Source organism: Apostichopus japonicus, chromosome 5 (genome assembly GCF_037975245.1).
Source record: "Apostichopus japonicus isolate 1M-3 chromosome 5, ASM3797524v1, whole genome shotgun sequence".
NCBI classification, from domain to species: domain Eukaryota; kingdom Metazoa; phylum Echinodermata; class Holothuroidea; order Aspidochirotida; family Stichopodidae; genus Apostichopus; species Apostichopus japonicus.
In genome coordinates this window covers 11889211-11900491 of record NC_092565.1, presented here as the reverse complement: position 1 = coordinate 11900491, position 11281 = coordinate 11889211, and the positions used below count along the sequence as shown (strand labels likewise).

Here is an 11281-nt window from a genome sequence, read left to right as displayed (position 1 = left end):
AAAGGACGCCATCTATTTATACAGTGAGTACGGTATGCATATGCAGGTTGAAACTTTGTAGAGCGCAACTTAGACAGACGGAATTACAGCTTTGGGGCTGAAGTGAATCAGGGAGCTCAAGAACATATGGGGCCTGGCAAAATATGGGATACTGAATAGTGCACCCGTTTCTTCTTAAAATCCCTAAAGAAAATGAACAAAAATAAGAGGAATGAGGGGGTGAAACAAGTCATTACACATTCACTAGCCAGCCTGTAGCATATGAGATCTTGAAGCCTAAGGAAGTAGCCATGTGCCCATTCAATGCTGTGTCAAAATTTTTGTAGCATAGGCTTTATGTTGAATACCTATGGATCAATTGGGCTATCTTCCGACCCCTTGTTTGGAGGTTCCACCTGGCCAGGCAATAGAATACCATTTGTGAAACTTACAAAAAGCTTGGTTTTAAATACATCTCTGGATGTGTGCAATAGTTTGGTCAATTTCCATAGCATCTACTTTTGATTCCCCCTCCCCCTTATATTGAGGTAGGGGAAGGGTGTAGGAGAAATTAGGGAGGGGAACTTACATCAATGCACGTTGCAATACGATACTAAACTATGAAGTTGGAAAAAGTAAATTGGTTTCCACAACAAAATTTTGCATGAACAGATACCATCATGCAGTTGTCATGTAATTCCAAACACATACAGGAAACAATTGCAAATATAGGATCGTATAACTTAATAAGGACTGTAAGAGACGAGAGTACAAAAACCCCCAAAAACCTTGAAAGTTGTGATTTCCGTTACCATTTATATTTCACTCGTCTTATAATTGAATGCTTGAATATTCTCCGATCTTCCAAAGAGTAATGGTAGCTTGAAAATGTAGGAAAAATACAAATTTTGAACATTTCTGATTTTCTAATACCACTTTTTGCAATCTGAAAATCAGAATGACAACACTATTTGATTTGCTACAGTATGCACTACCTTGAAACAGACACCTGTGCAGCAATTGCAATACAGCGATTCCTTCAATGAACATTTGTCACAAATTGGGTGGATGTTTCATGTTTGTCTACAGACAATGAACCCCTTCCAGTAGTTAAGTCTACAACAAGCTGTCCCAATGGTTAGGAAGTTAAGAAGTCTTTCAGTAGTAATCACCCCTGCCCACCCACCCCCACAACACCCCTTCATCTGATGACCAACGGCTATGGCTTACATCAAACATTTTCTTTTTTATCATTTTTTTTAATGAATTCTATGAAGCTGTCCTGTAGATTTGTGCACATATTCTTGCTTTTACCAGCGAAAGATATGAAACCATACAAGGTTTCATGATTCACAAAAGGAGAATACCAATCCTCGGGGTGGTCAGTTCAACACCACTGCACATCAACAATTGTCGAATGGGTCAAGAGAATCTGGCTTCTTGTGGATCTTGAACTGGGAACTTCATGATTAAAGGGTGAACAACTTAATTGCTACACCAGAACACCTCCACCTTGATAAACATACTGCTGACCAGATTTGGGAGTATCGTAGATTCCAAGAAATTATGATAACTGGAAGCATTACATGGGTGCAGCAATTATCACCTTTTCAATTGGGACGAGATACTTATGAGGTACTTTGACAGAGCCTACAGCATCGTAACAGTTGCTTTTCAGCTTTCTATTTTTAAATAAGGCAAGTCTGCATGAACCTCAATGTAAGTTCTTTTAAGCAGTAGCTTCTATACTCGATTGTGTTCTCTCTGGGGTAAGATTAATGAGCGTGTTGCTTGCTTCCGCCAGTTCTGATATAGACACACGACCCCTCTGACGTATAAATTTGGCAACATCTTCCAACTCCTGAGGGGTGATGAAGATAAATTTCCCCCTGTCATCGATGACTCCGGTTAGCATCCCTTGTTCTTGAAGTTCCTGAACCCTTTTGATGGCCTCCTGCATGAAGCATAAAATTGATTATTCAATACAAAAAACACTGCATAATCATTTAATGTGGAAACATGTCACATATTGCCTTGGTAATTAAACTTTTTTGCTTGGTGATCACCTCCATGATCTTGGTGACACGTCACCCATTTGGCGGGTGAAGGGGTATACTATACTTGAAGGGGGAATTCCCACTCCCCTTTGAGAAATTTGTATATCTCAATGGGGTGCTTATTTGCAAGATGGTGTTAAAACTTTGGGGTGCTTGTTTGCAAAATGGTGTTAAACTGCACAAACTGTACAAGTAATTTATGGTCAAGGTGCTGCCACTTTCTTCCTAAAAATGTTGACAATTTCTATTTTCCTCCAAAGTTTTGGCAACCCTCCAAACCAAATGTTTGGACTACCAGGTAAGAAAAGGATAATGTTGTGGCCTAATTGTGGATTAATTCATTCATTAACCAAGAACACATGGATGGCACACTGTTGAGATCTATTCGTTTCCTGTTATCATGTTTATATGACAAAAGAAGAGAGATTTGACTAAGAGAGAGAGATCAATAAAAATTGGAAAAAGAGAAGAAAAAAGAAAAAAATGGTTTTCTGTTAGACTGTGGCTTTGATCAGAATGTCACAAACAGAAAGGGTCGTTGCTCTTTGTTGAGAAGCAAATGATTTTGACTTTTTTCTTTAAGCTCTTAGTGTCTTTTAACTGCTATTAACCCCAGAGAGCTGGTCCCCTAAGGGCTAGAATAACCTAGGCATGTGCTGAGGCTAAAATCATTCTTCACAAATAAAATCATAGAAACAACACAAATCTGTTTTGTGCTCATCAAGACTTTTGAGAGAACATTTCTCATTTATTGAGATATGACCTTTAAGTGTATCAAGTAATTTGCAAAGAAACTGCAACATATGTTTTATGATTTTTACCATGGGTTACGATGATAAACTTAAGGTAAAAGTATCTTTGATATATTTTTGTCGCTGTCTCTTTCAAAATGTTTTGCAAACTCTTACCTGAGTTCTAATATCAAAATGTGCCCCTAATTCTTCGAGAATCACAACCTTTTCTCTCTTGATGTAGTTAATGAACTCCTGTAATTTAGACTTTGTCTGAAAGAACGGATATTCAAAAGAGAAATTTAGTCACGGAAACATTTTGAAACAACTGAACAAAGACATCAGAGGATACCATTCTTTAGTTAGTACATGTGCTATTAGAAGAGTATAATAATCTTTACAAACCAGTGGATACCATTCTTTATGACCAGGAAGTAGGAAAAGAATTTTGCTATTAATGGTAGTAAATTGATAATTAAACCCATCAATTCTTGCAAAATATTGAAAACCTCTAGTAATACATGTCAGCACACTTAACATGCATTATTATTCAGCAGAAGCCGCTAGTGCATTTTGGGGACCATCCAAAGATGCAAAGCAAATACATTATGATTGCAGTTATTTCATAGTTCCAGCATCCTGGCTCAGTACATATTGCCAGTCATTAAAACAATGTAGAAATAAAACCATTATAATAAATGAAATGAATTTGTTTCTAAACAAAAACACTGACTTGTTCATCAGAAAGTATCTCCTCTTGTCCTTCTTCTTCAATTGTAAAAGTCTCCTTTAACTTCAGGTATTCTTCGTACTCTCTCTTCTCTTCTTCCTCTTTTCTTTTATTTTCTTCCTCTTCCTGTAAGATGGAGAAGGAGGGGGGGGGGGAGATAAACACACTTGTATTAGACAGCGAATAACTCTGTGTTCCAATTTACTTCAGTTGTTTTTCAGTTATAAAATTGTTTTCATAAACTATTGCTATGCACAAAAGCTCTGTAATAATAATTTAGGCAAAGAGGAAATGGTTTTGGCTACCCTACTTATATTAACCGGTATATTATATTATATATTATATCTTATATATAGAGTAGGTTGGCGTCTATCTTATCAACGCAGACAAACGGACCCTCCTGAACAAACGCCCAGAGCTCATATCGAAGTGTCGCCACGAAAACAAGTTCTACATAAACAACTCCAATCCAACCACCAAACACCGTCAAGTGAACCACACACACCTACGGAGCGAGCACCGAAGGAAGGCAAAAAACCCCAACAACAGAACGGACGCAAAAGAGAATACACCAACAGCCGAACACCGAAGAAAGTCTTACAAACCCACCAACAGAACGGACGCAAAAGAGAATACACCGGCAGAACAATACACCAACAACCGCATAATCCCCGGTAATCCCGACGAAGATCCTATATATTCATGGAGCATAACTTGAAGCTACCAGTTGTCTGAAGATCGCTATAACGCGTGAAACTCCGAGTAACAACTACTAGTGTTCCACTAGTCTCATCTAGTATCAACATATATTATATTATATATATATATATATATATATATATATATATATATATATTGTTACGTGACCGTTCTCAGACTTAATGTGGAGAACAGATCACGTGAAATAAAAAGGAGAACATGAGGATGAAAGTAAGTTTAAAGCATTTAATAAGCTATTTACATGGCAGAACAAAGTATAAATATGGACATAATACATAATTATAGTTTCTTAATTCAATTAACGTCTTTCTGGACTTGGAGAGCCGAGGGGAGAGTTTCTGCTTAGTTCTTGAGTTACCTTAGTGCTAGGCGGATAGTGTCCAGGTTTACTTTAGAAGTAGTTCGGCTGGATGTAGAAAAAGTTCAGGTAGAGCGACGAGAATCCCATAGAATGTAGTAGGTCGGAGTTCCGACAAAAGTATAGAGTTAAATATGTACTGTGTTTAAAATGGGCACAGTAATCAAGCCAAGGAACCATCAGAGGTGTGGCGACAACCTCTTAACGGAACGAACGGAGAAAACGGAGAGGGCACTCAATCGGGCGTCTGCAGCTTTTATACCCGGAGTGTAAAGGAATGTTCTAGTAGGCTATGAATATTCACGAAGTCTGCGAAACACTTTGTTAGCGAGTTCCAGTTATGTAGAATATATTATATTAATCAAACAAGTGACATGGAAATTAAGGGTGGAAATTAAACCGCTGTAAAGCAAATTGGCAGGACTTATCAATCATCTAAGAAACACCACCAGACTAACCTTGAAAACTTTGCTTATGAGCAAAAACAATTATCGATTTATTTTCAATCCATACCAGTTTCTTTTCCTTCTCCTCTTCTTCTAATTCTTTCTGTTTCCTCATTTCATCCAGCTCTGCTTGTCGGAGCTTTCTATCTTCTCTGTCTCTCTCCTCTTCCTGTTGTAAAAAATAAGGAAAATAAAGGCATATCAGAAGTGAGATCTCACAAATTTAATCATCAATTTAAGTATGCAATTTTCATTATTTTACGAATTCGATTCTCTTTAGTGCTGTAGTATATGAATTCAGATAGCACAAGACTGAAATAATCCCATGTCAACGTTGTATCAACCCAAACATTCAATTTCCCTTTTTCTTTTCAAATATATCTTAAATTTGGATCGCCTTTATTGATGATGAATAACAGACTGGCTTTAAAAGAGAAGAGACTTAATGGTAAATCAGAATGTGTTCCACTTTATACCTCTCTCATAGCTTTTTTCATGGCTTTCTCTTCTAGCTTTTTCTGTTTCTTGGCTCCAATTTTTTTGGTTTCTCCTTGGTCATCAAATTCATCATTAGCTGGCTCTGGAATGAAAGAGAAAATGTTCAATAACTCTTCATTGCACATTGTGAATCTTGATGACACTTGACTAATTGATAAGTAATTAATAAGTTGTTGTCTCTTTACCTTCATCACTATCATCCCTCTGTCTCTGCATTCTGGCCCTCGGAGCTCGCCTTCTTGCCCCTGCCACCCTTGGTCCATCCTCTCTGATACAAGGCTGAGTTCGTTGCCTAACTGTTGCTGCTTGTGTTCCGTCATCTACAGAAAGGAGAGAAGAAGGGAAAAGAAGGAAGAAAATAGGCATCACAAGTCAATTGACATAATTCTCTATGCAACTAGAGTTCCAGACTGCATTGACAATTCCAATTATTAATATGGCTGATTTTTTTAGTATTAATCTGACATGTGTACAGTAGTGACAATAAATAGTCAACTTAAAGTGAAATCAGGAACCAGAGTGAATGGCACGAGAGTGTCCTAAACTTTGCTAATCCGTCCTGTACTGCAACATCATAGAATTCTTTTTTTGGCTGTTATGATGCATATGCTGGGATTGTTTATTAAGTTCAACAAATGCAGGTACAAAGTGTCACCGGGTAGATTCTAAACTGTGTCTGAGTTAACTACCGTTCGAGCTAAGTCCCCTCAAACCAGCATTCCACAAATATTAAGATAAAATGACACTCCACCTCTACTTCAAACCCACCTACTGTATACCTCAGGCCAGGTCATAGCTTTATGCTCCTACTCTATACTGGAAGACATTGGAAATGAAACAAAATAGACTTGAAAGCTGGTATTAGAATAAAACTTTAAAAAGCTAAACCATTCAACTTTTCACCTCAATGTTATCTCAAGAATAATAATTCAAATTTGTATCCAAAGTTATCAACATTTTACTATTGTGTCAAACTTGATTACACATCTGTCAACATTTTTCAAAGTATTAAAAAGTGGTCATTATGAACTGCCTTTCACTCTTTTGCTATTGCAAAGGAAAGCGGCTGAATGATCCAGCAATACAGTGTAGAGTATCTCTAGTGATGTGGAAGAAGGGTGAGGGGAGACAAACATATTACTTCCCCCTCCATCCCTGACTGGTTATATACATCAATGACAGGGTCACCAAATAGCAAGGGCAACAGGCATCCATGTTAAGTTAGGACACTATGGTCAAGAGGGTACTATCTTGAACAGACAACACCCCTGGCCCCACCTATTTTGCAAATGTGTTTTCACACACTTTGAATTACTTCTGGGCATTGGGTATGTGTGTTTACTTGGGTAGATGTAGGCTAGCATATATAAATTGTCATTTTCATCGCAATCTATTTGCTACTCTCTACTGATGTAGAGAGTAGCCAGGCCATTTAACTTTGGTTTAGAACCAAATCTAATGCCATTCTACCATGTAGCAACATACCGCCATACCTTTCCGTCAGTTTTCGATACCTATGATGGAAAGGTACATTTTAGAAATGGATTTTACACTGGTGTACAAGAATATAGTAACTTTCTTTATATTGTGTGGAAGGATACGTACACCATCTTCAAATGATGGTCTGCTGGATAGACTGAATTGTAGTTAAGACAAGATTGGGGAATTGATACACAGTTCTTTAATGATATTGTAAAGGATGGTTAAATAGGTTTAGTTGTAAGTGAAGCGAACAGCGGATTGTGGGGGAAATTACCAGATTTAGGGTCCTTCGCTTCGAACTCACAAGTGATAAATGAGGATGCAAGAGTGTTCTTGCATTGAAACAATGGCTGACCATTTATTGCAAATTCTACAAAATAATATAATACATATGAATAAATGACTTAATGAACTTACTGTAAATGGCTTAATGAATTCCTTAACCTAATTAAAACTGTATTAACTCGAGGAAAACCTATACTCAAATATTCACTACTACGAAATATCCATCTCGCAATAACTCACCAAGGATATTCAGTGAAACTAAATTCAACAACAACAATATTAAATACACAGAAGAATAATATTAATACAACATAGCACCTGTACAATACTGTATAAAATGTTTAATGAACATAATGAAATAATCTGCACTTGAAATAATACAATACGTTTGCCAACAGGCGAGGACTTTTAGCACCTTCATAATAGCCAGGGCAACACATGCCAGCTGCAACTATTATAGGACTTTCCACCTAACTGTTCCTAGACAGTAGGAATTTTCACCTCCTGAACCCACAAACTCTCAAGTCTTGTCACTCTATAGCTGTCCAGAATGGCTGAGTTTCAAGGACAATCTCAGAGACAATAACTTTAATAAACAACAGTAACAAGTAATGTTCAGAACACAAAATATGAATACACTCTTTTAACAACTAGCAGTACAACACTCAGTACTGTCAATACACTTTACTGTCAATTACACTGAACGGTAACACTACAGTATAATTAATATGCAATACTAGCAACAACGTGCTTAACAATAAACAATACACGCTATGCACCCATAGGACCAAGGTCCAAAAACACAACCTAACTTACTGATTTCCTATCAATCATTAGAAATTTGATTGTAATTAAATTAAAGTTAACTCATGTCAAGATTAAAGCTTTCTGATATAAATCAGCAACTTTGAATTTGATATTTCGCTCACTCCATTTATCCTGTTAGTTACTGTTTCTGACCTTTTTTTCTAAGTTAGGCCTAGGCTAGGCAGTTCTGTCCTTGGCTCCATTGTTTATCGAAGTAAGCCTAGCCTACGTTAAAAGCGCATGTGAAGTAGCCTAACACTCAGTGGTACCGTAGTACAACATGGAATTAAGCTAACCTGGAACGTTTCCTCGTTTTGATATTAAATAGAGAACAATACAAATAACGACTGCCGCAGCTCCACAAATAGCAGCGAGGAGGATATTGGGATTAACAATATCCTGCATTATTACAAAGACTTTTGAGTGAACATATGCTTGCTAATGTTGTCTCCTGTCTTCGTATGATGCATGATATATTTCTGCGCTCCCAATTCACCAAACTGTTGTTATCCCTAGATTCTATGGAACGCCAAAAGGACCACAGGTGGCATTGCTATATGGAACGCCAAAAGGAAGACAGGTGGCGCTACTACTCTAAACAGGAGGTGCTACTACTCTTATTAGGAGGTGCTACTTCTCTACATTGAGGTAAATGAATCTGGAGGATTCATGTCAATTGGGTGCGCGCGTACCATGTATGGAGGGTCATGTGATGTGTTCCAGGGTGGTACCAAACTGATATTTCTCTGTAGCAGTTCGAGAATAGTGTTAGTGACTTCGTAAAAGATTTGCACCAAGACGGATCGGACATGGGAACTAACGGCATAAGGAGGTACTGGTACTTCAGGCCTACAAAATAGTGCTAATATGCTAACGTTTAACCTTATTCTCTTGAATGAAGGCAGGCCTTCTACATAATAGATCTTACTTATTAATACAGCTCCAGGGGCAAGCTTTGTCTCATATGGCCTAAAGTTACTACTACTTGCTATAAGTGAATGTAGAAATGGGAAATGTGGGGAAATGTTTAGTTCAGTGCAACCACGGAATTCTCCATGGAACAGAGCCTAATGCTGCTCGACGGGAATATAGCTATCACGTTAGGCTACAGACACGGTTATTGCTAGGTAACGGGTGTAGTCTGCTGTTCTAAGCACGCAAACACATGTGCGTACTAGTTGGGTGAAATCATCATGCGTAATAGGGAGAGTAGTATATTAGTACCACCCTGGAACACATCACATGACCCTCCCTACATGGTACGCGCGTACGCGCGTATTTACTGTGTGATAGTTTCTCCAGATTCATTAAACTCGTTGCTTCTCTAAATAGGAGGTGCTACTACTCTTATTAGGAGGTGCTACTACTCTAAACAGGAGGTGCTACTACTCTAAACAGGAGGTGCTACTACTCTAAACAGGAGGTGCTACTACTCCTAAGTGACGATGCTACTGTTAAAAAGGAGGCGCTACTACTCTAAATAGGCCAGAGCCGTATATAGAGAGAGTTTGGCCAACTGGCGATTTGTGACGTCACTCGCAAACCATGGGCATCAAAATAGGTCCAGTTGTCGTTACCAGTTGCGCGAAACACGAAAAACACCACACACAATATATAGCAGCTTTGCACACTGTGCTCGTTGCGAACAAACGAAGCGACTCAGAATGTCAGATTTTGACAGGCATACGAGGAACAAAATGGATATCAGGTAATGAATTAGAGTATGCGTTAGTTAATGACATATTACGTTTATCTTCACACCTGAAATGCATAGAAAACTAGCTGAAAACCTGTCATTACACTTGTTTTATTTTACGCCTCATACTACTAGTCCTACTTTAGTCACACAAACGAAAAGCACACATCACAGTCCTGGCTAGGCTAGATTACAGACGCACAACTATAGCATCAGGCCTACATTAATAGATCCTTCAATTAAATAAAGTAGGCCTACACATAAAATGACAATTTATGCTTCACTGATCATTTCAGGTTTGCCAAAGAGTAGTTGTACCAGAGGTCATTGTATTAAACTCCAGAAGTTACATAGTAGGATTAATATTCGGCATAACTTTTTCTCTAAAGTCTAATACAACTTATACAAGGGTTGTGAATGGATGGAATGGTTTGCCTGAGAAGGTTGAATTGCAAGTAGTGTGAATGGGTTTAAGAATACTTTGGATGAGTACATTAAGCATTGTAATTGGGTATGACATTTGATGTCCTCGGTTTTATTCCTCTCATATAGCCTTAGGGTCCTTAATGGGGACTTGAATGTCTCTCCTGGTCTTTTTTTCTACTAAACTAAACTATATACTTGAGTGTAGGAGTTAGCAATAGTTGGGAGTCTGTGGGCAAACCTAAGACTGATATTGTGGTGTTAATTTCTCAGGAATGTAGTACTAGGCTATAGTAGGTGCAACAGATTGAATGGGTCTGTCGAGAAAAAAAAAACCTGCAACTGAATACTGGTGTATGTTGTAGCTTATGTATTTTCCATTAACATATATATACGGTCATGTCCTTAATAAGGTTTCATGGATCACACTGACATACTGTAGTGTGCCTACTTGTCAGTGTTGTCAACTGAGCACAGGGCTGATGACATCATTCAGTTTGTTATTATGCAGACAGCAAATGGCCATAATGATAATTAAGTCGTTAGTCGTTAAGCTTTTCATTTAAGAATCGTTTCAGCCTGTCCTATTTCAAACATATGATTGGCAGGTTTCCATGTTACATAGCTTATCAAAATGGAGCTGTTCTGTAAAGCAAGAAAATCACACATATGCATGCATACAAACACACTCATATATAACAATTTCTGAATATCTTTTCAGCTGCCCAAAGGTACTGGAATGCAAGCTCTGTTGGGTGAATTAAAAAACCCTCATTGTACTCTTTTATCATGGTCAGCGTAGCTGGAACCAGCAATGATGGTGATGTGGATTTGACAGTACCTAGACAAGAATTCAATAGCTGCTTTGTGTTGAAGTGGGTTCAACTTGCTCAAGGCCATGACAGGATGACGACTAGACATTAGGATGAATTATCTGTTGCAGAGCTCTATAAACCAGGCAGTTGTTAAAACATCCATTGGGTGACCCTCACAGTCTACCAGGCACTGCATCGCAGAAGCAAAATGAAGTGTGTGTGATACCTTCATCTTATGAGAGTGGAATGGTATC

At 38.1% G+C, this 11281-nt stretch overlaps 1 protein-coding gene across 1 annotated transcript; it reads right to left on the bottom strand.

The window, feature by feature from the left end:
- Positions 1 to 775: 775 nt before the first annotated feature.
- Positions 776 to 8613, bottom strand: LOC139967666 (DDRGK domain-containing protein 1-like). Its single transcript, XM_071971650.1, has 7 exons — positions 8390 to 8613; positions 5705 to 5839; positions 5498 to 5601; positions 5089 to 5190; positions 3501 to 3623; positions 2945 to 3040; positions 776 to 1933 (listed from the first exon to the last, which is right to left on the bottom strand). Exons 1-7 carry the CDS (start codon positions 8496 to 8498, stop codon positions 1709 to 1711), a joined length of 894 nt encoding a protein of 297 aa, XP_071827751.1. The 5' UTR covers positions 8499 to 8613; the 3' UTR covers positions 776 to 1708.
- Positions 8614 to 11281: the final 2668 nt, after the last annotated feature.